This window comes from Limanda limanda, chromosome 7 (assembly GCF_963576545.1).
Source record: "Limanda limanda chromosome 7, fLimLim1.1, whole genome shotgun sequence".
Classification (NCBI taxonomy): Eukaryota; Metazoa; Chordata; class Actinopteri; order Pleuronectiformes; family Pleuronectidae; genus Limanda; species Limanda limanda.
In genome coordinates, this window is record NC_083642.1 from 3,987,503 (window position 1) to 4,014,173 (window position 26,671).

Below are 26,671 nucleotides of genomic sequence, written 5' to 3' on the forward strand. Positions count from 1 at the left end.
AGATAAATTAACAGTAACTCACAGTAACCTTCTGAAAACTGGACGTCACCACAAACATCCAATCAGAGAGCTCCAGACTCCTGTTGCCATGAGCTCATTGGATAAATTTCAGGTATTTAAAAAAACTTTGGAAATTTGGGTCAGTTTCCTGAAGATGACACAACGGTGATCGCACAACTCTGGGTCGAGGCGTCTCCATAGAAACAGCAGCGGAGGCTCATGGGAGGTGTAGTATAAAAACAGAGGGAGGAGTTCACTGTGACCACATTTATAAAAGCTACCTATGTAACCAGAGGCTCCACCCACCTCGCCTCACAGATGAAAGGAAGAGGAGGAGAGAGAGAGAGCGACGCCATCTTGTGTTGACAGCAGGAAGGAATCATGCAGACGAAGCACGCAACTTTAAATATACAGAGTGTGTGTGTGTGTGTGTCTGTGTGTGTGTGTGTGTGTGTGTGTGTGTGTGCGTGTACCAGTGACTGTGTGCACTGCTTTGTTCTGGTTTCCAATCAGGATTCATTATCATCTAAAGATCCCATCTTCTTAATTGCCAGAATTTCTCGAATGGTAGAATCACGTGTTCTCGACCTCTGCTGCAGCTACTAGCTCCTCCCCCTCTTCCTCCAGACTCTCCACAATTGGGTGGTGGAGCTGATGCTCCTCCCCCCTCCCAGCCCGAGACAAGACGTCCATCCATCGCCGCTGTAGCTCCTCCCCCTCAGCGCAGAAGTACAGGGTCAGGTGACTCTGGGAGATCTTGAAGGCGTGGCGTCTCTCCAGGCGGTCACATGACTCCGGTAGAGAGACTTCGAAGCCAATCAGAGGAAGGCTGCGCTGCGCCTTCACGTCCTGTTGGAAACCACAAAGAAACAGAACCATGGGTATTAGAGCATCGCCAAAAATAAAGAGATAAAAAGCAAACCCAGTTTCATTGTTGCCATAGTTACTGTGTGTACATTGTTGTGTGTTGTGATGGTTCACGTACCTGCGGCGCTCCGTAGATGTAGAGCACCATCGGCTCGTTCTCAGGGACGACGAACCAGGCCTTCTGCCAGCCCCGCCCCCCCCCTTTCTCCATGTGGTGGAGAAAACTACAGATCACACTGTTCTCCGCCGCCAGCGAGGCCTGTTTCTATGGAAACAACAGAGACGCACTCAATGCTTTGTGGATCCATCATTGACTTGACTTGTTTTATGGTGACGTCACAGTGACATCACAGTGACATCACAGTGATGTGAAAGCGACGTCGCACTAACCTCCAGGATGGAGCGCCTCCTCTGGATGCTGCTGGTCAGCGTGGCGGGCGACGGCAACACGCCCACCAGGGCGGCGTAGCAGTCCACACACACTCGATTGGTGCGATTGTTGTCGTACGACAGACGAGCACGAAACTCCGAACATTTCCCACAAACCACCTGGTTTCAACAGAGACAAACGGACAACAGGTGATGGTTGCTGCATGTCTGTGGTTGTTATAGAAACAAAGATCAGATGTGTCACAGTATGATCTGTCCCCCTGTAACTTCCTGCCTAGACTGAATTTACTGATGTGTCTGTTTTTAGTTTGACTTCCTGTTTTTGTTAATTTGTCCTTGTCCTGGATGAACTGGACAGAACTGAGTGGGCGGGACTCTGAGTCTCTGGCAGCTGAGTGAGGACGTACGTGTCCGCAGGCTTTACAGTGGTGTCGTCTCTTGGTGATGGAGTTGAACGGCTCCTGACACTTCATACACAGAGTCACTTCCTTCTCTCTGATCGGAGTCGGAGCTCGTTTCCCCAGTTCCACACAACTCTGAAGAACACAAACACAGTCAGCAGTGAGCATATACGTGTGTGTATGTGCGTGTAAACATATTTGTGTGTGTGCGTGCGTGTGTGCGTATATGTGTGTGTGTTACCGGCGAGTGAGGTGGTTCGGACTCATCCTCTCGTAGTGAACAGTTCAAATATCTGAAGCTCTCCATCGTCTGCTCGTGTCTCTGGATGGTCGCCTGGATGGCCTGAAAACACACACACACACACATTGTGTTTTTACTGGACACATGTAAACATGAGGAATTAAACAGCCCTGACATCACTGAGTTTACCTGGATCCAGTCTTTCTTGTCTTCCTCTGTCCTGCAGAGACAAACAGAGAATGAGTCAGAAACATCCGAACCAGCTTCATGTGTTTGTTTCATTGTTTCATTTGTTTTGGTTTCACATTGTTATTCCGGGAGCGAACACTGTTAACGTAAAGGAACCATGGTTCAGTTTGTTCTGGACCCAGACCAACTCTTCAGGTCGGACCCTGGTCTGAGGAACATTTCACACAGAAGTCTGAAGGTCTGAGGAAACCAGGTGTGAAGGAGTCCTGAGACTCAATGTGATTGTACCTGGCCTGAAGCTCGAGTGATCTCTGCTTTCCACAAACCAGGAAGGTCCTGGGAACTGCAGCTCCGATGGGCTCCTTCAGCTGGGGGGGGGGGGGGGAGAGAACAGTAACATCAGGACCACGGAATCCCCCATGAACCACTTCTACAAACACAACACCACCCCCCCTCTACAACCTGCTGCAGGTGGTATTGTCTCACCTCCATCCCGTCCACGTCGATGCGAGCACGGACACCGTACTTCTGACCAATCAGACGCAGCTTCGGGACGCAGTACAGCAGCCGATCATTAAACTGCAGAGAGAGACACGTGTCACATGATACTGTCTCCATGGTAACATCCTGTGAAACAGTGAAGGAGACAGAGGACAGAGCAGCACCAGGATGAGGTAGCGGTCCTGCGTGGTCCCGTTCTTGTTGGACAGTTTGAGGATGTGTCCTTCTCTGATCAGCTCGTTAGTCGGGTTCACGATGTCTTCTTCTCCTCCCAGTAACTCGTAGACCTTCAGCAGCTTCCTCATTCGCTCCTGGGGAGACAGACCAGGTTAGAGGCAAGAAGCAGCAGCTGTTTGTGACGAGCGTCAGGAGGTTAATGAGTGAAAGGTCACGACCTCTGGAGTCACTACTGTATCAAACTCTCACCATCTTACTGATGGCGGCGTTGGAGTGTTCGGCTGCCGTGGCGATGAGCTCCAGAGACTCTGTGGACAGAAACAAGGTCTGGTGACTGGGAGCTCCATTAGCTGATGTTAGCTAATGCTAGCACAGTATTAGCATCACTGTCGCCACCATATACATATATAAAGGCTAGATGTCTCTTCTGCGTTGCCGGCCAACGGAGCTGGACGTCACCACATGGCGGCCATCTTGCTAGGGGGCAGCTCGCTCACACATAACATTGTGTCGGTAGTGGTAAATAACCATAACTTACTCAATTTTCAACCGATTTTGAAACGGTCTGGTTTGACACTGCATAAATTATAATTTTTTTTTAGAAAATATCATTATCATAATTATTCATAAGTATGCAGTGTCATATCTACATCTCTGACGTTTATAACAAACCAGACCGTTTCAAAATCGGTTGAAAATTGAGCAAGTTATGGTTATTTACCACTACCAACACAATGTTAAGGGTGAGCGAGCAACCTCTGGCAAGATGGCCGCCATGTGGTGACGTCCGGCTCTGTCGAACAAGATATCTAGTCTTTATATATGTCTATGGTCGCCACGTTGATGTGTGGGTGCGTTTGTTTCTCGTACTCTGGGCGTCCCGGTGGTCCGGGGCATCCTCTGGCAGCCGGCGTAGATAATCCTTGAGCAGCAGCTCGTAGCGAGGAATCCTCTGAACCGGCTCCAGCATGTGATGTTGCAGCGTCAGGTTCCCACAGCGATCCTCCCTCTGCACAAACACAACAAACACACAGTTTCACAACAGCAACACACGCAACGACAACAAGACCGGTGCAGCACAGCGGCAGCACAGCGGCAGCGCGTATCTGCACCTGGATTTCCTGGATGATGGTCTTAAACTGAGCCGATCTTTCCATCCAGGTGTTCACAAGCTCCATGGCCCGGTCGAAGTTCTTCACATACTCTCCGTACATCTTCATGAAGGGAGCCAGCTTCTGCAGGATGTCCCCGAGCCGGGGGTTTGAGTCCCTGAACACAGAGGAGGAACAGAGTCAGAATCAGTCCTGAGGAGCAGAGCCAGGAGAAGACGATGAAGATGAGGAGAGAGTCTTCCTCACCACTCCTCCATCCTCTTCTGTAGCGCTGGCAGCAGGAACTGTTGATGGAAGCAGTAGATCGAGCAGATGTTGGAGAAGATTCCCTGAATGACGTCACAGGGGAAGGAGGAGCGAGACCGGGCCTCCTCCAGGAGTCGGGCACAGAAGACCTGCAGGGGAGGAGCCAGAGGGGAGGATTGTAATATCAAACTGCGTTTCTACGGCAACCAATGATGTGACACAATAACAAAGTCTAGGAGAGGTGGTTTAGGATCAGCTGACTGACCTGGTCCAGGAGGTGGAGCTTGGAGACGTAGGCGATCTCAGTGTGCAGCAGCTCGTTGGCGATGGTGAAGACTCTCTGCTGGACGGACATCTGGACAGAAAGACACTTTATCAGATAGCTCGTTAACCGACCAATCATGTGAGTCGACATCAGGTCACAAAAATCGCTCCTTAACATAATACTAAAAGCTTTATAATAATAATAATAATTTCCCGCTGGTTGTCGGGGTCAGTGAAGGCGTCTCACCTCAGCAGAGTCCTGCGTGTCTGTTTTGGGAGGAGCCAGCACCAGCGTTAGCTCCGCCTCCTCTTCCTCCTCCAGGTCACTGTCTCCCTCCTCAGAGAAGTCCCTCCTCCTCCTCGCCACCCCCCTCGCTCCCAGCTCCTCCCCTTCACCCTCCCCAGCATATGAGGACGAGCTGGAGAGGCGAGGGAGGAGGGCGGGGCTGCAGGGGAAAACCACGCCCCCTTCCTCCACGTTGGCGAAGCACAGCTCCTCGCTATGCGACGGCGAGCTGATGCTGTCGATCCCACTGTCCCGATTGGCCAGCTTCCCGTCTGTCTGTGAGGAGGGCAGCGACAGACGCTCGGACGGGAACTCTGATTGGTCGAGAAGCGGCGGCTGCTGCTCCCTCATCTCCACGGCAACCACCTCGTCCTCCAGGTGCTTCTCTGAGGCGCTGTAGCCCGACTCCATGGACAGACGTTTCTGATGGATGTCATTACCACACGCCGCCGCCAGCTCTTCATCATCTTCGTCATCATCGTCATCATTACGTAGTTCACCCGCCTCATCCTCCGCTCTCACATCGTCATGACCTCCGACCTCACCTGGTGGGGGAGGGGCGGGGCCTGATGATGATGGAGGTGAAGAAGGTCGAGAGGAGGAGGGGTCGGTTATCCGGGGACACAGAGCCCCCCCGCTGATGTCAGGGACAACGATGATCTGCTCGCTGTGAACAAAAAAAAAATAAAAAAAAAAAAACAATTACCACACAACAACAAACAACAGTAGACAATTAACATACAATAATAAACTTAATAATAAAACAATAAAATCGAAAACGGCAAAATCACACCTCCTCTGGACCAATCAGAACTCACCGTTCAAACTTCTCGATCAGGGACAGGACACAGCTGGGGGAGGCGGAGCCCTCAACACGGGTGGGTGGAGTCCGCCCCCCCCTGGGGTCGACTGGGAGGGGTCTATATGGTGGAGGAGGTGGGAGGGGCTTCTCCGGAGCCTTGAGGCGTGGCCTTGACGAAGCTGTCTGCTGCAGGTGGGGGGGCTTTGGGGGGACTGTTGAGGGCAGGGTCAGAGGTCAGAGGTCAGTTAGTGATGTCATCAATGTGTGTTCTATTCAAATACAAGTGAAAGTAAAGTGAGTCACCCTGAGGTTTGGGCCCCGGGAGGGGGGGCCGGGTCCTGATGGGCGGAGCCAGCGTTGCAGCCGGCAGCTCCGGGGGACCCGTGTCGTTGACCAGCAGTGGGCCGCATCCATCCAGGGAGGCGGGGCCTAAGGAGGAGGAGCCAGGGCCCGAGTCTGAGCTCAGCTGCTCAGGAACGTCAGCATCCAGCGCCCCCTGGTGGCCGCACGGCGAGCAAGACGGCTCCAGAGAGAGACCCTTTGTCAACAAGCTGGGACTGGAAGAGGAGGGGGGACCTGGGAAGGGAAGGGAAGGGGGGGGGGCGGGACATGTTACATCACATGTCACAATCAGTGCATTCAACATCTATCAGGGGCCATGTAGGGTTCAGTATCTTGCACAAGGACACTTCGGCATCCACAGGGGAAGACTGAGGGATTGAACCATAGATATATATAAAGGCTAGATGTCTCGGCCAAGGGAGTCGAACGTCCGCACATGGCGGCCATCTTGCTACAGTCAGCTCATTCACCCATAACATTGTGTTGGTAGTGGTACGTAGTATTTAAATAACCATAACTTGCTCAATTTTCAACCGATTTTTAAACTGTTCGGTTTGTTATAAACGTCAGAGATGTAGTTATGACACTGCATACTTATGAATAATTATGTTATGTTCTAAAAAATAGAATAATGTTCTAAAAAAGGTACAAGATTTCCCTTTACAAATATACATCAAGAATTATTTTATTTTATTTAAAAAGTACATGTACCACTACCAACACAATGTTATGGGTGAGCTAGCCGCCTGTGGCAAGATGGCCGCCATGTGTGGACGTTCGACTCCCTTGGCCGAGACATCTAGCCTTTATATATATCTATGGATTGAACCACCAACCATCTGGTTAGAGGACAACAACACAGCCGCGTTCAACTTGATCAATTAACCTGATGCATGCTGGTCTTAACACAATGCATCCATCACGACTTCATCAAGTGCTGCAAAACGTCAAAAGGTCACATGACCTTAAAACATGGGGGGGAGGGGGGGGGGGAGTCAGATGCAGTTGTTCTCTCTAGCTGCAGGACACAACTCTGCTCTGATTGGCTGAAGGCTTTGACTGACACACACGTGTCTTTTGTATTTTCATGCTGCAAATCGGACGTTGTTCTCGTCTCACTGACGCAACGAGAAGTCGATACAAGACCACGCCTGTTACCACGCCCACAGACTGCCAAAATAAAGCGTCCTATGAGTTTTCAGAATAAAATATTAGAATAAACATCAACAAGTTTTTGCACTGATTCAAATGTTTCTGTAGGTGGAATTCAACTGAGCGACAGTAACAGAAGGACAGACGTCTCATCGTGGTCTCGGCTTCATAATCAGATGATAAACGCTCCGTGTTCATTTACAGTTTTTCTAGTCTTGGTAAGACTCACAGAGCTTTTCAGAACAGTTTCACATTCACACACACATTCACACTGGGCTTCTTTGTGCAGAACTTTCTCTATGAGAAGAGGTACAGTACAGTTTGGGCTTCAGTATCTTCTGAAGACTGGGATCAAACTGCCGACCTTCTGGTTAGAAGACGCCCGCTCTACCCCCTCAACCACAGCCGGCCCAAAGTGAAATTGTGTCTTTTTATCCAATCAGCTTTCAGGAGAAACCAGGATTCAGCCAATGAGCTGCAACTCTTTACAAACCACAAACATCTCAGGCTTTGTCTCTGTGTGGAATTTATTTCAGTTCAGCACTGAGACGTCATCTGGAAGCTATTACTGAGAGTGTGTGTGTGTGTGTGTGTGTGTGTGTGTGTGTGTGTGTGTGTGTGTGTGTGTGTGTGTGTGTGACCACAGTCTACTCACATTTCTGTCTCAAGTCAAATAAAACTAAACTCTGTGAGGACATGAGACTTATTTAAACTTCATTTACAAATGAAAATTCCTCCAGAATACGTACATTTTCACCACTTTCTAACTTTCTGCAAATTTTGGTAAGAATTTGAGCATGTTAAAGCCCTCAAAAAGCCAATTCATTTGCCTGAATAATAATAATAATAAGCACATGCATTTTGAAGCGTTGCATGCTTTTTGCCTGAAAAAAAAAAAAAAAATGACTGAGGAAATATTGACACATAGAGCTGTTCAGGCTTGGACTCTGATCATGAGACAGAAGTTTGGTGGTGATAGGACAATGCACAGTGGACTCTTTTTAGCGCGCCGTACCTCAATGTTGACACAGTTTGAGAAAATGTCCCAATTCTGAGCGAGGGAGAGACGTGACCTTTGCAAGACATAAAGTTTCCTTTGATCTAGGAAGACTGACACTGCAGGAGTGGAGTTTTTTGTTTACGGCTCAGCATCAAAGGATTCATGATCCATGTATGTCTGCGTTACAGAACACTGTGTTTTAATGGCGTGTAATCAAACTTTGACGCCACCCCTAGGTCACACCGTGTGACGAAAAAAAAATCCCTCAGTCAGTTTGTATTTCCATCTTGTTGTGATGACACTCATCTCAATTTGAAGTTTATCCGATGAAAGCCCTGGTACAAGCACATCAAAGTAAAAATGTGGAATATGGCCAAAATGGCCACTAAATGCAAAATAGCAGGCTTCCTGTTGTGTTTTTCCAATTGCACCTACCGGTCAATGTGAACACGTTCCAGGGGTCTGGGGGGGCACCCTTGAGCCATTTTGCGACGCCCATTGAAAATTCCTCCAGAATACGTAAATTTTCACCACTTTCTAACTTTCTGCAAATTTTGGTAAGAATTTGAGCATGTTAAAGCCCTCAAAAAGCCAATTCATTTGCCTGAATAATAATCCTTACAATTTCCATAGGGCCTCACCTGACCTTTGATGTCAGAGCTCGGGCCTTAATTACAAAAAGCAGAAAACACAAATGTTAGTGCAGCTATCCTTGTTGGGACACTAACTCACTTTGGTCCCCAGTAGCTTTGGTCCCCACAAGGTCCCAGAAAAGGTCTCAAAGAGACAACTAAAACATGTACAAACACACACTCTTCATCATCATCATCATCAGCTGTGGGATGAGGTCACTGTTACATCACAGCGTCCTCACTGTGACATCATCCTCTTTACTGCACTCACACTCAGCTTTAAACCGTCATGTTACCAACGTGTTTCTGCTGAGTCGCTGATTTATTCTTTCACATCAATTATTCATGTTTAGAAACCAGATCATCGTCAATACTGAGCCATGAGCTCAGGAAACAGTGACCTCTGACCTCAGAGGAGCCTCCTGACCCGATTGGTCGCTCCGTCCTCCAACATAATCATAATGAATCTGATGCTGTGGAGATTCATCAGGGTTAAAGTTAAAGGGAGTGGGTCGGAGTTTGTGTGTGTGTGTGTTTGTATGTGTGTGTGCGTGCATGTGTGTGTGTGTGTGTGTTTGTGTGTGTGTTTGTGTGTGTGTGTGTGTGTGTGTGTTTGTGTGTGTGCAGATGTGAACATGATGGGAGAGGTCATGGGAAAACATCAACAGGCTAATGCAAAGCAGATGGTGTATGTGTGCGATTGTGTGAGTGTGTTTTCAGTCAGTGCATTTCCATTGACTACAACTAGATGAGCGTTCAGGGTGCAACACAACGACCCTCGGGGGGGTAAGACAGGTCAGACAGGTAGGCAGACAGCTGATGGTGAATCCTGGTAGAACCTACATCACACGCTGAGCATGTGACCTACATCCCACCTGACGTACAGCTGCCTAGATATCGACTTCACAACAACACCGGCCACAGCAGCTGTGATTGGTCGGATCCTCCACGACTCAACGGTTGTTCAACAACTAATTTCTCCAACTCCATGATGAATGTTTGAGTCTCCACACACAGCGACTCAGAGAGAAGCCGACCACTGCCACAGAAACAGAGTATGAACAAACTGAATTTAAAATATCTGGATAAATATTTCTCTAACCGGTGGATTTCCTCCCTCGTGATGGAAATAACCAAAACCATTTCCTGGACGGACTAGTACCACTGCAGTGTTTCAACATCTGTCCACATCAGGGAAACAAAATGAGGTTCTAGCATCTTTAAGGATCTTTAGTTTAAATCGTCCTTCTGGTTGTTCTGTGATTGAGAAGGTTCTGGTGGTTTCTGGGCTCATTCAGGAGGTTCTAGAGCGGATGAGATTCTACAGGTCTTAGATGAGGTTCTAGTGGTTTACCCCACAAGATGGTTCAAGTCATACCTCAGGACCATTGAGTGGATTATATGGTTCCTTTAGGTGAATGTAGATGTTCCTGAGGAGGTTCTAGGTTAAACGTTTCTCATCGTGAACCTTCTACTTGGTTTAGGTTTGGTTTGGGAGACTCTGTTAATCTTCACTATTCCTTTAGGAGGTTCTATGGGTCTTTCATGACATCTAGCAGCAGCAGAGGTGGTTCTATGAATCATTAATGTGTTGTAGTGTTGAGGAGGCTCTAGGTTCTGGATGTGGTTCTAACCTTCAGGGGGTTAATGGTCATAGGAGGTTATGGTTCTCATGGGTTTAGCTGCATCGCTCCAGTCTCACACAGATCCGTTGTGAACGTGGTTCCAACAGGACGAAGAAGAACAAAGGTTCCGTTTCTGCATCAGACGGAACCGACAGAACCTCTGAGCTGCTTCCAGCTGTTTGACCTACAGACGCTGGAGTCTGTTGATTCACCTTCATCACTACAAACCGCCATTTTAATGGTTAACGTGTGTGTGCGCGGGCGTGTAGGGGGTGTGTCCGTCTGTCTGCAGAAACACACACACAGAAACACACACACAGAAACACACACACAAAAACACACACCCACAGAAACACACACACACAGAAACACACACACAGAAACACACACAGAAACACACACACAGAAACACACACACACACAGTCTGTAACGAGTCTGATGTCTGTGTCAGTGCTGATGGGATATTGATTATGTTATTGATTATTGATCAGGTGACGTCACGCGGATCAGTGACAGCGGTGCAGACACATCTGGCGGACGCAGTCTCGTGCAGCATCACATCCGCTGCGGCGAGATGTCGGTCAGTGTGTGCGCGTGCACGCCACACAGCGGGCACGCGCGGATGCCTTTCCCATCATCAGCATCACCAGGATTATTGTGACCCTCTTCATCTTCATCTTCATCAGCACCATTATTATCATCATCATCATCATCTGAAGCTGTACGCGCGCCCGTGCGTGTGCACAGCTGCGGCTTCCTCCCTCGTGCAGCGGTTTCCAGTGTGTGTGTGTGTGTGTGTGTGTGTGTGTGTGTGTGTGTGTGTGCGTGTGCGTGTGTGTGCGTGCCCGCGCGTCACTCACCCCTGCTCAGGCTGCTTCTGTCCATGTACATCGCGCAGCACAACACGAATCCGGTCATTAAAGAGACGTTAGTTCCGGAGAGAGGCTCTCCCGGTCCACAGCACGAGCAAGAAACCGGTCACACGCACACGCACACACTGTCACACACACACACACACGGACCGGCACCACCGACACACGGACGGTCCGGACCCGCCGCAGAGCCGCTGCAGGACGGCGAAGTAGGTTAGATCCGATCGGTTTGTTCAGTGGGTCTGCCCGGCGAGGGGGAGGCGGGCGGCGGCACAGAGGGAGGGGGGGGGGGTGATAGAGAGAGAGCGAGAGCGAGAGAGAGACAGAGAGAGAGAGAGAGACAGAGAGAGCGAGAGCGAGAAGGGAGAGAGAGAGATAGACACAGTGAGAGAGCATCCTCTCTCTCTTCCATTTTGGTTTCCTTGACAACAAGTACAGAGGGAAGAGAGAGGGGGAGAGAGAGAGCAGTGCTGACAGTGTAGGTGTGTAAATGTGAATTCTCTCTCTCTCTCTCACACACACACACACACACACACACACACACACACACACACACACACACACACACACACACACACACACACACACACACACACACACACACACACACACACTAAAATAACCTTTAAAGAATTCTCCTTCCTGCTTGGAGCTCAGCTTCTCTAACAGCGATCAGAGCTTCTCCTGTTCTCCGGCTGGTTAGAGTCACCGTCTTATCAACCGGGATCTGGAAGCTCCAGAGGATCTGAGCTCCATCACTCAACCACCTTCATGTGGACGTCAGGACCTCAGGGTCAGGGTTAGGGTCTTCCAGTTCATCCTCTGCACAGAGGAACACACTGGGTTGTGTTGTTCTATCTTGGCGTCCCAGCATCTCTGTGGTTTTGTGCTCAATCGGCCGTCATCAATCGTTATGTGTGAACGATTCAAAGAAACTCGCCAATACGTAGACGACAAGTCGCAGCCTCCGATCGGCCATCCAACCTAGGGTTAGGGTTAGATGGCCCGGTTCTGCAGGTTAGAGAACCCTGACCTGCAGAACCGGGTGAAGGGACATGTAGCGGTGCGGCGCCCCTGATTCATTACATCACCTCTCAGTGGCATCAACCAATCAATGTGTGCGTGAGGGACAGTAACAAACTCATCAGGAGTTAGGTTCACTCAGACTGATTCTGGATGTCTGTCGGGTTCAGACGGGTAGAGACAGACAAATGTCCCAACCCAATAGTTCTGTATTCTTTAGAACTGTGACGTCCAGTGAAGTTCACTTCTTGTGTCGCTCTGCAGCAGGAGCATCAGTTAGGGAACAGTCCGGGTTCCTCCTGGTCAGAGACTCAGGATCCCATCATCTCATCATCTCATGCAAGGTTTGTGGGACTAATAAAGAATCTCATCTTCAATGACCTGACTTCCCTTCATCTCATCGTGTCTCATCTAATCTGATGTCATCGTATCTCAGCTCCTCTCATACACACCTGTACCTCCAGCTGCAACAGGACCAGACTCAAGGAGCTGGACACTGATGACAGTTACATCCCAGCTACTGAAGAAGCTGGGAGAGGGTCAACAAATCAAACCCACCCTCATTTTACTAAAACAGTGAAACTCCACCCCTCTGAGGAGGACCAGGAGATGGAAAAACAAACACACTGTCATCATCTGACAGGGGGAGGAGATGAAACAACAGGCTGACCTCTGACCTCTCACACATCCCCTCCCCCCCCAGAGCAACAGTGAGAGACCCAGTGACCTAGAGAGAGAGAAGCTCGCTCGTCCCCAGAGACAGATATGAATGTTAAGAGAGAGTGCTCATGAGTGTGCATATGTGTGTGTGTGTGTGCGTGTGTGTGTGTGTGTTTGGGGGGGGGGGGGTTCTCATATGAATTACAAACATTTCATGTGTGACGTTGTAATTTTGCACACGTTTGTATATCTATCTTAGAAAAGACATTAATTGGCATAAAATCAAACCCCTAAACCAAGCGTTTGTAAGTTGTAGGCTCAAAATGGTACAAACACGTACACACACACACACACACGTACACACTCTATTTTTGACTCCTCATATCTGACTCTACATGTCCTGATGCTGAGAGGACCGGGGGGGGGGGGGGGCATGAGCATCACATTCTCACAGGACAACTCTGTGCTTTTATTTTATTTAAAAAAAAAATGATATTAATGAACCTTCATTAATCCAGCTTTTCACACACACACGACTAAAATCCTTCTTCACCTTGTAAATTCATATCACTAAATTACAATGTGAAACCAAAAGTAACATATCAAATGAAACTGTGGAACAAACATGAAGCTTCAGACTCAGAGAGGAAACATCCTCAAGTCCTTTATAGACCAGAACCAGAACCTGGTTGTTTATTCTCACAATAATTCTGATTGAAGAAATTATGAGATTTTTAAAAGCGAAGTCTTAAATGTTGAAGCCAACCAAACGTTCCGAAGTGTTCTCCGTTCACTCACCTGTCCTGCAGGGGGCGTCACTGAGCGGCTGTGTGGAGCTCAGGTGGTAGGAGAACCTCTTGGTGCTGAAGTGACTGGAGAAGGAGGTGGGGGGAGGAGGGGGGGGTGGGGAGCAGCTGGGTTCGTTCAGCTGCATGACCTCACCTGCACCTCAGCTCACACACGGGTCAGAGGTCACTTACAGTCTGTCTTCTTCCCGTCTCCACATCTTTTAAAACCAGGCTTTTATTGTGAAGGGTTCAGCAGCATCGTGTCTGTGCCATGTGGAGGTCTCTCACCCTACCTCTCTCTCCCCCATCCTCCCCCTCTTTTCTTTCCTGAAAAACAAACTTTTAAGAGTCTTCTGTTCCTCATGTCCGACGCTCACAGATCCAGACGAGTCCCGTGAACACAACACGTCCACGTCTCCAGAGCAGCCGCTGATCCCAGAGCAGAAAGAATCCGGTTCCTCATGAGCTGCTGAACGAGTCCACTCAGCTCTTCTTCTTCACTCAGAGTCTTCGTCTCTCAGTTCAACGTCACTTTGTCTGAGCAGGCAGACGGAGAGAGAGACACGTAGAGACAGAGACAGACAGACATGTCTCTCTCTCTCTTTGTCTCTCTTTCGGCTGCTTCAGGCTTTTGTGTGAAAATCTAATTTGAGCTTCAGACCTACACGACTCCTCCTCCTGTGTCCAGACATCTGATCCCAGACCAGCCCCCCCACATCTGTTTCCCATTTTCTGCTTCCTCGTTTGTTTTTTTATGTTGAAATTCGAAGCAGAAGAAAGATTCCAGATGTTTTTATTTTTATAATTTCCACCTAGTGTTGTCCATGAGACGTTAACTTGTCCAGTAGAGGGCTCCACCTGCCTCCAGGTTTCACACTGAACTTCCCGAGATGAGTCATGTGACTCCGTCTTAACGCTGAGAAAACTCTTCCCACCACTTTCATCCCCAATCATTGTTTGCATTCAACTACATTTCCCATCAGGCTTTGTTTCGCCCTGTAACTCTTTGAGGTCAGAGGTCAGACGAGTTTGTTTTGTTTTATAAACAATCGTTTCTTGTTTAAAACTTGACTTTATTGACAAACGGTTAAAAACATGGTAGGAGTTCACGTTGTCTCCACGACACCGAAGAGGAATTCAGCGAGTTTCCGACCGTCGGCTTCTCAGGCTGTAACGAGGCTGAGGGTCCAGAGGAAACAAAACACAGGTCAGAGGTCAGAGGTCATGCAGGACAAGTCTGTTTTGGTTTGAAAGTCATAATCCTCTTCTACTGTGGAGTATAACTGTGACCTCCACAGATCATCAATAACCAATAATCACATCTCACCTACCTGTTTGTCCTCCACTAGGATGCTGTACACCAGAGGGGAGGAGGGGGGGTGGCGACAGCGCCGGGCTGGACTCACTGAGGCATTGTGGGTAGTGTACGGCAGCATGGTGACATCAGCCTTCCTCCGACCGGTCACAGTGAAATCTGGGTATTCTGAGTATTGATCAGGTGATGAACATATTTTACATTTTGTCTTTAAACCTTATATTGAAATATTGTCACACTTCCCAGTTTTTGTTTAACATGAATTTTCTTTGTGTAGATGTGTGCGTTTGCCTGTGTGTGCGTCTTGACAATATTTTGTCCGGCTCTTCACAGGATTCGCCCTATTTGACGCGTCTCCGCGTGTGGGCGGCGACGCAGGACAAGCGGCCTGAGACAGGCACTGACCTGAGTGTGAGAGGTGAGACAGGTACTGACCTGAGTGTGAGAGGTGAGACAGGTACTGACCTGAGTGTGAGAGGTGAGACAGGTGTGAGACGTTTGACTCGTCCTCGTCCTCCTGGAGGACATAATGGCTGAGGTCAGAAACACAGGCTTCCTCCCGCCCGTCCTCTGCTTCACGACACTTCCCCCGGTTCTTGTCCGTCATGGTTCTTGTCCTGGTTTCCCCGAGACGCTCTGCACAGAGACAGACGAGCTGCAGTTCCTTTTCGCTCCACTAGAGGCTGCTGTGAGAGAGGTTCAACTTTGAGCTGCCTCACGGAGCTTCTTTGTGCGGACTCACCTGCACGCTGTAGCGCCTCCTGCAGGCCATGCTGCGTCTCCCTGAGCTTCTGCAGCAGCTGCAGACTCTGCTGCACAGGGTCTCTGTAGCGAACACACGCGTACAGCAGAACACACACTCCCACACACGCCATGAGCCGCCGCAACACGCCAACATACACACTCAGCACCTCCTGGAGAAACAGGACCAATCAGCAGGGTGAGGACAGTGAAAAGCATGATGTCAGAGTGATGTCAGAGTGATGTCAGAGTTGTACTCACCATGTGTTTGTGTTCAGGAGTATCAGAGCTCATCACAAACTGATAAATCTTCATCTCCAGGTAGAAATTTAAACACACCAAACTCAACAACACCAACCTACACACACACACACACACACACATAGATTTACTATAGTCTCTATCATAAAGTATAATTCGTCTCTAGGTGGCACGGGGAGGAGCTACAGTTGCCTGCATCTGAATTGGTTCGGGTTAGCAGGTGGTTGCCTGGCTAGAAATTGGGGGGTTACCTATCTCTAAATGGGGGGGGGGGGGGGGAGTGGTTACCTGGCTCTGGAGGAGCGCTGGGTGCTGCTGAGCAGGAAGCAGGTGAAAAGAGCTGCAGCGTTGTAGCAGCACGAGCTCAGACTGTGAGTCTCCATCAACAAGAAACTCTGCAGGAAGGTAACTCTGTTAAAGAGCTCAGACAGCGCCACCTGCTGCTCCCTGGAGGCACTACTGAGTTCTGAGAATAGCGCCTGCAGGCCTGAGAGAGACAGAGACAGATAGAGAGAGAGAGACAGAGAGACAGAGAGACAGAGACAGACAGACAGAGACAGAGAGACTCATGTGCCTTCTTCTTCATGCGTTTCATCACAGGAAGATGAATGATGTCAGCACCACACAGTTCACACTGAGGTTTACACTATAAACAGCTCATCAACCAGGAAGAACTCTGGAGGAGAGTTCACTCTGGTCTTCATCAAATCTCCCTGAGACACAGTGTGAGTTTACCCTGAGTGGAGTCTTGCAGGGTGACTCTCAGCTCCTCTCCATTGTGGAGGATCTCCTGCTGAGCCTGTAAGGCAGCACCCTGGGCTTCAAGAAGTTCCTCAGCCATCTGCCTGGTGGACTGAAGCTGCTCAGCGACACCTGCTGAACTCTCTGTTAACCTGTGAGCAGAGAACTGAGTCAATAAACAGACTTTCACTGGACCACAGCGCTTTCTGCAGGTGTCGGATTCTGTTCGGCACTTTAGTAACTGCAAAGAATAGCATTGGTTTATTTACGATCTCAACAATGTTATGACAATGACATTGGCAAAACTTTTTCTCGCATCTCTGCATGGACAACTGACGTGTCTTGATTTCACGACGACTCCTGACGACTTGTTGAAGTTCTCTCCCAACTCGTAGGAGAACGTTTCACCCACTCACGTTTGTGTCTCAGTTTCAAGAGGAAAGGTAACCCTCGAAAAACAAGGGTTATGGAGAAGGAGTGAGATGGGACTGGGACCTTACTGAATGACCTTCTAGTTAAACCCGTGTTAGTTAGTTACCAGCGTGTTAGACTAGTTACCTGCACGGTTAGTGTTAAAGCACCTGTGCATTCACTACCAGGGTTAAGTCACCTGAACATGGTGTCCTCGGCTCGGCTCTGCCAGGCCTCAGACTGCAGGAAGTGACAGATGGCGTGCGTGTGCGTGAAGAACTCTGTGAAGGCGTTGAACGCGGCCACATCCATCCCACCTGTGCAGCTGCTGACGTCAGAGCCCGCTGGGCATGATGGGAAGTCCCGCCCTGAGCTGACAGATTCACAGGTTATTCAGCAGCTTCATCCTGAGATCACCATGGTAACCACTGCTGAACTGGTCACGTGGGGTACCTGCTCAGGTGACAGTGGGTGAACCGCAGCGCGATCCACCTCTGGCTCTCTGACGTCATGTCCTTGCAGCGCGTGTCCAGGTGTTGCAGTGCACGCGCCCAGCAGTCTCCAAACCGGGCCAGACTCTGCACGCGCAGCAGCTGCATCCTCCCGCGCTCCAGGTCCGGACCGGAACCGGGACCGGAAGCGGGACCGGAACCGGAGCAGAGTCCGAGCAGCAGCAGGACCACCGCCGCCACACGAGCCGCCATCTTCACCTGTCTGCAGGTCAGTCCGCTCAGCCAATCACAGAGCCGCTTTATCCGCTGGTCAGAGGTCACCGAGGGGTCATGTGACAACCAAACGTCAAACTAATGAATATTCTCACTTCCATTGGTCTCATGTTTTAAGGTGTGTGTGTTTGTGTGTGTGTTATTTGACGTCACCAACAGGTGGCAGCTATGCATCATGGGATCTGAAGTCGTCATGCAGCTTCCTGGTCTCATCTGGTGGAGTCTTATGTCCTGATCAATAACATTGTGTCACAGTGCGTAGAGATCATGTTTATTTTGACCTTTGACCCGTTATTTTCAGAACTGTTAAATTAGTATCTCTTGATTGGTTCTTCATTCGGTGATGAATCATGTGATAGGTTGAAAGTTGCCTAAAAAATCTCCAATATGTTGTTATGAACGCCTGATCAAAATGTGATCACTACAGACCATCATCCTTTTATGATCTACAGGTAAAGAAACTGGAGCACGGGTTTGATTGGATTGAAGATGAATGTATAAGCTGCAGCAGATCAACTTCAGGACCTGGACCAAGACTAACACCTGGACCAGGTTCAGTGCCGATACCAAGACCTGGACCAGTTATTTTATTATCAATACGTGTGACAGGTGTTTCCTTTGATAATCAATTGATTGACCAGTAATAATTATTACCTGATGATGAATTGATTAGCTGGTTGATTGATTATGTGTGTGTGAGAGTCAGGGAATCAGACGACCACAGATTAGGGACACAAATGCTTTAGTTAAAGAAAAATAAGAAAACAGGTAAAAACTAGATTTTCTACAGTTTCCACTGAAGCAGAATATTCATCCTCAACATCAGCAACTATGACGTCACCTCACGTCACGACTAAAGTCTAAGAACACAACATGGCTTCGCTGACATGGTGGCTTCTGGCAAGACGCACAAGATTATAGGCACTAAACTCTGGAACATGCAACATGGTGGCTGGTTACTGTGGTTGTGCCGGGTCGAGTCCTGTGAAGCGAGTCATAAACAATGGAGCACCACGTATGCAGAGGGGAGGAGCCTCAGGCCAAACTAAACATCACCTGTATGATGTCATCATGAAGGTGAGCAAACGAGGACTTTAAAGAACGAGGGACATTTATTTAATAAGGGTGAAGCTGCGTTTGTTAAAGTGCTGGAGATGAACAATGGTAATAGTCTGTAAGTTCAGTTGGGGTTTTGGCTTCTCTTTTTCTCTCTCCACCTCTCCTCTCTCTCCAGCCGGTCCAGGCAGATGTTCTCCTGATGCACCTCTGTCTACTGCTAACAACACTTGCCTCCCAACTGAGGTGTCATCGTTTACCAGCTTTAGAGCCACTGGAGTTTTAAATACTCCACCAAACAATCCGGATTCACTCTCAAATCGGGATTTACAGACTCAAAGTTAGTTTTCTGGTCGATGAATAGTTTTGTGAAGCTGCGTCACACTTCTTCAGGGTTTTTCTTTAGTTTACACCAATATCACCAACGTGGCCGACAGTCAAAGCTCTGTGAGGTCGCCCTCTGCGTACGTGTTTCTCCAGTTGAAGGCCTGCAGAGTCTACGAGTGACATGTAGACGCTTGATTGTACAAACTGTTCCAGATGTTCAACACAAAGAAACGATAAATGAGGAGTCCATTTCCCACTCGTTCGTTAAGAATATAAACTAAAATAAAGCTACTGTAATAGTGGATTTGGTTTGATATTAAAACGCTTCCTTTGGAAATGAAAAGACCAGAACATATTCAATGAAGACCAGAAATCGGAAGAATCTCTAAACTGGAAGAACAATTCGTTTGAGATACTTGCAAAACAACGGAGGAGTATTTACGTCTTCTTTAAATCAAACAACTGACTCATCTGTATTTGAGGCTGTTTCGAATCCTGATCAGATGAATCAGGAATTCCTCGAGTTGCTCAATTATTTCAAACGATGATCACTAACACTGTTCAGAATGAGGTCTGTGTAGTCATGAATTCAATATAAATACTCGTACACCAGACTGGCTACCTGTAGGGGGCAGTGTGGATGAGGATGGAAGAAATTACTGAACCCCCCCCTTTTTGTTTATTGTGGGATTAATGGAAAACGGAGGAAAACAAATGTGAGATTTCAAGAAACCAGTTTAAGGTGCAAACCGTCGGCCACATCACCTCTGAGGCTTTCAGTCAAGGACTAGTTTCAGTAAGGGACCGTCAGTCAATAGCAGGACTTTAAATAAGGGACTGTCAGTCAATAATATCAGTTTAAAGCTGTATAACAGAGACAAAACAATTAACTATCAAAATACGAAATAAAAAAAATGGTTATATTCTGGAAGCAAAGTTTCGTTCAGAGTAATGTGTTGTTAAGCGTTGGTTTTTAGTTCCAAACTACTTCCCCCTCCCCAAGGAGACTAGCGGGACACAACAGCTGCCTTTTGATTATCTATACACACACTTTTTTATCGTTTTTTCCTTTTTGTTTGTTTTTCCTAGAAAAAGACACTATCTCTCCTCCGTCTGTCCAGGTCGGTTCTCTTATCCAGAACTTAGCTGTCTCCATACGGATCTCCGATCATACCGATCAGAAGCTGCGACAGTTCCACCAGCTCTGTGCGACGCTATCCTTCAATCTGCAAACAGTGTAAAAACATTCAACCTCCATGAACCTCTTCTTCCTCCAGGTGCTGACACAGTCCACTAGTCTGCTGATCAGTCCGCCTGTTCCTCGGCCTGACCAATCAGCTGACTCTTTCGCTGACTGCAGTCCGTGACTCTACAGTCTCCTCCCGGCTGGGGCATGGGACCGCGGACTGAGGGACAATGTCTCTGAGCTCCCTGCTCTCACCTGCTGCCTCTGGCTCGGCCTGGAGCCTGGCTCTACCATCTGACCCTGGGACTACAACAGCCCCAGCTGCTCCGGTGGGTCCAGCAGTCATGGAGCTGGGTGGTCTGGAGGTGCTGTTGGACCCTCTGTCCCCTCCTGCAGCCTCTCTGCTTTCTGATGTCATGGCCGGCTCCACTCTCCCCTCTGCCCTTATGTCTTCCACGCTGACCTCTCGGCTCTGCAGCAGACTTCCTCGAGCAGGCCGTGTGGTGCTCAGGTCTTGGGGCTGTTCACTCTGGTTCTGTTGAGCAGGAACCAGGTTGGTCCTGGTTAGGCTGGGAGATTGACGCTGGGAGGAGAGGTGCTGCACATGGGGTCTAGTGAGCTGAGGGTGGGACTGAGGATTCTGCTGTATCTGAATCTGTTGAACGCGTGGTTGTGCTTGGGACTGGGCGGGCCTAGACTGCGAGAGAAACTGTCTGGGTTGTGGTCTGTATTGAGTCTGGAGTTGGTCATGTGAAGGGAGCCTGGTCTGCAGGTGAGATTGAAATTGGGGGCTCCTGGACTGGTGTTGAGACTGTGTTTGCATTGAGGTCCGGGACTGGGGTTGAGGCTGAATTTGGGTTGGGATTCTGGACTGGATTTGAGGCTGCATTAGGGTTGGGCTTCTGAGCTGCAGTCGAGGCTGAGTTTGGATTGGGGTTCTGGACTGGGATTGAGTCTGAGGTTGGGTTGGGGTTCTGGACTGGGATTGAGTCTGAGGTTGGGTTGGGGCTCTGGACTGGGATTGGGTCTGAGGTTGGGTTAGGGTTCTGGACTGGGATTGAGTCGGAGTCTGGGTTAGGGTTCTGGACTGGGATTGAGTCTGAATTTGGGTTAGGGTTCGGGACTGGGATTGAGTCTGAAGTTGGGTTGGGAGCCTTGACTGGAGTTGAAGTTGAGACTCAGATGAGTGCCGGGACTGGGATTGAGACTGTTGCCCGAGCTGGTTCTGGGGTTGAGACAGGGGTCTGGGCAGGGTCTGAGGTTGGGGGGCTGTTGGGGACTGACTCTCTGGATGTGGATGCCTTGTTTGGGGCGGATGAACATGCAGAATGGATGAGGACTGGGTAGGGAGGGACTGAGTTGGAGGTTGCTGAGTCTGAAGCTGGGTTCGTTGCTGGGCTGGGAAGAGGCTAGACTGGGACTGGGCTTTTTTGGGAGGCACCTGGGGCTGACTCTGGGTTTGGAGTGGGGGTTGTTGGGACCGTGACTGGTGCAGGACATGCCTGGTGGGAGATGACTTGGGTGCAGGGTGTGGAGGCTGGGCTGGGAGTTTACTGGGGGACTGAGGATCTGGTTGGTGAGAGGCTTGGCCCTCATTGTGTGTTTGAGGAGGAGGAGGCCGAGGTCCAGGCGAGGCCTGAGGCACAGATTTGGACTGTGGTCTGGAAGGAGCTTGCTGGGTGTGCTGCGGTTGTTGGGTGGTGATAAGAGGCAAAGTCTGGGGCTCGACTTCAGGTCCTGACTGACTGGAGGCTGCTGGATGTCCGGGGGCTGCAGGAGGCGGAGGCTGAGTTAATGTGGAGGCAGAGGACTGTTGGTGGCGATGATGATGGTGGTGATGATGATGATGGTGTTTGTGAGGTCGGTCCTTCTTTTTGTGGGTTTTTGACGGACTAATGCTACTGCTGCTGCTGCTACTCCTTCCTGCTCCCTCTCCTCCTTTATCACCTACATCTTCACCCTCTTCATCTTTTCTGCTTCCTTCATCTCCTGCTGCTGCTCCTGTTTTCTCCTTGTGCTTCCTCCCTTTATGTGTCTTGTGTCCATGTGATTGGCCTTCATCTGAAGCAGTTGACTTCGGTAGTTGTGACTGGCTCTGCTCAGGGGGGGTGGGCTGAGTCTCGGAGGTTTGAGCCCCATCTCCTGTACCGCCTTCCCCCTCTGTAGTATCCCTCCTTCCAGTTTCTGTTTTCGTAACCACTGGAGTCTGAACACTCGGCCTCTCCTCCAGTGTCTCTCTTGTTTTGCGTTTTTTGATTGGCAGAGCTGTTTCCTGGACGACAAGTTTGGTGGAGGACTCCTTGGCTGCTCTTCGTTTGGCCTCAGCGACTAAGATGGCAGCTGCAGTGTAGCTCCCAGCTGCTGAGCTGTCAGCTGTGGGTACAGAGGAGGTGGAGGCTGTGGCCACTGTGGCTGCTGCTGACGCTGAGGCCGGCTTCCTGCCCCGTTTCTTCGGGGCAATCTGTGGTGGAGGTGGAAGTTCCTGTTCTGATTTCCTTTTTCTTCCAGGACGGGACTTGGGCACTAAAGCAGGAGACACCACCTGGAGAGGAATTACGACATCAACAAGTAGCGTTAACAATCAACTTTGTTACTGCTTTATATAAAACGTCAACAATATTATCACACTGCAAACTCAATTGTTCTGAAACAAACTACAACTTCTGCACATAGTTGCCGGGCTTTGTTAATGTGCACATCGACCCGGGTGCGTCTGTTCTGGGCAGCAGTTACAGATCCTCATCACATCTAAAATCTTGAACCCTTGGAAAAGTCTGTAGGACCTGTAACAAGACTTTGTTGGTTGTGTACTTGAAGAATACATATGACTTTTTCCTGTTGTAATCTTTTCAAACACACAAAGTAGACTTCAATATAAATATTGACTCAATTGGAGTTTCTTAAAATGTTTTTTCCGTCATCCAATGGCCGCCTCAATCCAGGTGATCAGGTCATATCAAACTTGGGAATGTCTCCTTCCGAGTAGGAATCCTTCTGTGGTCGAGACCCCACTGTCTGAACACCACGGTTTTTATATCTGACAACAGAAGTCCTTGAATAAGACTTCTATGAATTCTGAATCCACAATATGCAAGGGGTAAATCCTTTTAAAGATTGAGGACAATGCACAAAGGTGCCTCAGCCAGATGTTTGTTAATACAAGTTTGGATTTACTGGGTGTGTCTGACAGACCCCCGTTCCATCTGACCGCACTGACCAAGTGATGTCATTCTGACTACATGACTTGCTGTTTTGTGATCAGGAGCCTTTCAGTGGTTGTCATTTCATAACACAAGACTGACGGGGGGTCACGCACTCCACAATCTTTCTGTTGTTGCAGATTTGTCTGGATATTTAGCCGGTTAGAAATCTAGATGGAGGCGACGTGTGCTTGGAAAGACTTCTCTGGGCTGGTGAGCCTTCAGCTCTGATCCTTAGACTGAGTGACAGAGCAGTCGTACCTTGGAGGCAGTGGAGGTGGTGCCAGTCGAGGACTCGGCCTTACTGAAGGGCATCTTGACCAGCAGTTTGCCCGGAGTTTTTTCAACCACACGCTTCATGGCCACACCCTCTGTAGCCTGCCTCATTTTGCCACTGCCTAAACAAAGACAACAGAGGTTGAACAGCAAAACCTAAAGAAAAAAAGTAACACCAACATACTTCGTCCACTTTTAATGACTCTTAGTGTTAAATTACCTTTGGGCCGCCCACGACCTCGTCCCGACGGTTTTACCACCTTGGGTTTTTTCGGGGGGCGTTTCTCGCGGCGGGACGGGCTTCCACGACCGGTGACCGTGAAGTCAAAATCATTGGGGTCAGTGGTGGTATCCCCGATCTTCTGGAAGTAGGCAATAAGTTCCACTTTGGAGCGAAACGCTTTTCCCTCTGAGCTAAACAATTAGACAAACACAAACAAATGTCATCACAAAAACTCTGCTATTACATCATTTCCTCATGAAGGCGCAATCCAGCATCAAGTGCTTTACTTAATCAGGTAGACATCGAACTTCCCCGCGGAGCGTCCAGACTTCCTCTGTTTGAGTTTGCGGGTCCAGCCCTCCGGCAGCGACGGGTCGTCGTACAGCGGCCCCCGGTCCCGGATGATGGAGCGCCGCTGCCTCGGGGAGCCGGCCGATTCACTGCCCGCCGCAGACTCGGACCCTGGTGCGGACCCCGGCTCTGAGGGACCTGCCACCGGCTCCAACGCCTGGAAGGGAGGAAGCAACATGAAACCATTTCATCACCTTTATTTAGAACATAGTTGAGAACATTGCACCAAGTACAAATAAATAGCTTTGTAATTAAAGAGAGCATTAGAAGTCTTCAACTAATTAACAGCACGCCTTAAAACCTCTCCCTTCACAACGAGCCATCAAGACTACCATAGTTTTGTTATGTCACATTGAACCAGTCACTGCCCTCAACATGGCCCCCATCGACCCCCCCATCAAAACCTACAGGATATGGTTTATCCAATTATATACCTGAAACCTGCATTATACTTTCATGCGAGACAAACACATGACTGTACCTCGGCCTGTGACTCCGCCCCCGCCTGTGGCTGCAGCCCAGCTGTTGAGGGCGTGCCTAGCGATGTGGTCTCAGCTCCCCTGTCGGCATGGCGACCCTCCCTGCGGGCCTTCTTGGTCTTGGTGTGGGACCTGTCCCTCTCTCTGGGGGGGGCCTGGGGGTAGACGGGTCCCTCCTCCCCCTCTGGACCCTCCTCCCTGTGAGAAATGATGACATAGAATCTGTTAACATTACATCACTCATGACATCACATGGTTTTCATATGGGTGGAGGGTTTAACTATAACCAAACAAATCTGACAATCTCCCAGCCACGCCCACCCCACTCAGTGATTGGCCAGCTGTGTGGAGGTGATCAGTCAGGAGGACAGATCACCTGTACATGTCCCTGCATGTTACCATGGAGACAATGAGCCTTTAAATAACACTGACTTCAGACCAGCTGCTAGTCCCACCACATTGGACACTCAGGGTCACGATGGGTTTGATATTCACGTGAACGCTGGATGAAGACGTAATGATTGGACTGTAATTAATGATAATGATGATGAGTGTGTTGATGGTTAATTATGAGGGATCATAAAGTAAAGTGGTTTCATGTCAATAATCTGATCAATACATGGACTGGCTGTTTGAACTCTGTGTCTGTTTACTTTATTCTGATCACATGTGATTTGTCAGGGAAATTCCTTAAAATAAAAAGTACTAAAAAATAGGTAAATTAATGAAATATAAAAAGCAAACAAGTGTACGCGGCATCAGTAATAATGGAGTAGATGAACTTAACTTTATTACTTATATTTATGCACACACAAAGTATATATATACACACACACATACAAATAATATATATATATAGTATTTCACACACACACACACACATATATATATATATGTATCTACATCGGGTGAAAGCAGTGAGTACAGGAACAGGAAGTGAACGGCAGGAAACTCAGCCCCACGCAGAGAGCTGCCTGGCTCAGCGGCTCTGAGGCAGCGGCATGCTGATCTCATTGGGGCCTAACAGTGTCTCAGCCCGCGGACAGGGGGCGTGTGTGTGCATGGGGGGTCAACCCAGGTTAACTCGGGTCAGCCCGGGTTACAGAGCAGCCTGCCTGTTTGCTCCTTCACATGAACACACTGTTTGCTAACCAGCTAGCCGCCGTTAGCTCCCCGCCTGTCTGACGACGGCGGGCGGACTCAGCGCCGGTGCCCGGGACTGGGGTGTTTGTGTCGGACCCGCCGCCGCCGAGCCCCGGCCTGACTTCCAGGGGAGCGGAGTGGAAGTCAGGGCGGCCCGGCGGCGCCCGGGAGGCGGGCTGAACCACGGCCAACCTCCGTGTGGAGACAGCAGCTAAACTACAGACTTAGCTGTAAGTTTGTGACGTATTCCCGCTAACCCCGCTCCGCCGCGACAGGCCGCGGGGAAAACCAGCGCACTTCAAGTTGAACAAAACACACGACGGAAGCGGCTGCGCGGCGAGAGGCGGCGGCGCGGGAAGGAGGAGAAAATGTAAAGAGCCACTTACAGTGTGTCCGCTCCGCTCCGCACGGCGGCCATTTCTATTTAAATAAATAATTTTATATAAAAAAAAAGCCTCCAAACATCTCAGCTCCCTCCTGCTGCACCCCGCCCCCCTGCGCGCAGCAAACAACGCGAGACCTGCGCCCACATCGCGGCGTCACGCAGCCCGGAAGCCCCGTAGTCCCGCGAGATGAGAACGGAAATAAAGTGATGCTGTGCGAGTTTCAAGTCGTAAAGCTCGAGCTGTGCACGTCGTCGGTTTCCGGAATCAACCTTCACACGC

General features: G+C 49.3%; 3 protein-coding genes across 3 annotated transcripts; all 3 read right to left on the reverse strand.

Moving 5' to 3' along the window:
- Positions 1-573: 573 nt before the first annotated feature.
- Positions 574-11,146, reverse strand: fgd1 (FYVE, RhoGEF and PH domain containing 1). Its single transcript, XM_061073986.1, has 18 exons — positions 11,089-11,146; positions 5,780-6,052; positions 5,493-5,688; positions 4,636-5,341; positions 4,390-4,479; positions 4,125-4,273; positions 3,879-4,035; positions 3,637-3,775; positions 3,016-3,074; positions 2,754-2,900; positions 2,575-2,667; positions 2,377-2,456; positions 2,089-2,119; positions 1,831-2,001; positions 1,665-1,793; positions 1,258-1,416; positions 986-1,132; positions 574-849 (listed from the first exon to the last, which is right to left on the reverse strand). Exons 1-18 carry the CDS (start codon positions 11,144-11,146, stop codon positions 574-576), a joined length of 3,060 nt encoding a protein of 1,019 aa, XP_060929969.1.
- A 4,416-nt stretch (positions 11,147-15,562) lies between these two features.
- Positions 15,563-17,744, reverse strand: LOC133004625 (uncharacterized). The gene is made up of 7 exons (XM_061074099.1): positions 17,494-17,744; positions 17,240-17,413; positions 16,624-16,781; positions 16,177-16,375; positions 15,889-15,985; positions 15,652-15,800; positions 15,563-15,569 (listed from the first exon to the last, which is right to left on the reverse strand). Exons 1-7 carry the CDS (start codon positions 17,742-17,744, stop codon positions 15,563-15,565), a joined length of 1,035 nt encoding a protein of 344 aa, XP_060930082.1.
- Positions 17,745-18,490: 746 nt separating this feature from the next.
- On the reverse strand, positions 18,491-26,469 carry mecp2 (methyl CpG binding protein 2). Its single transcript, XM_061073985.1, has 6 exons — positions 26,393-26,469; positions 24,866-25,061; positions 24,321-24,541; positions 24,031-24,224; positions 23,796-23,932; positions 18,491-22,876 (listed from the first exon to the last, which is right to left on the reverse strand). Exons 1-6 carry the CDS (start codon positions 26,422-26,424, stop codon positions 20,483-20,485), a joined length of 3,174 nt encoding a protein of 1,057 aa, XP_060929968.1. The 5' UTR covers positions 26,425-26,469; the 3' UTR covers positions 18,491-20,482.
- Between the last annotated feature and the right edge of the window lie 202 nt (positions 26,470-26,671).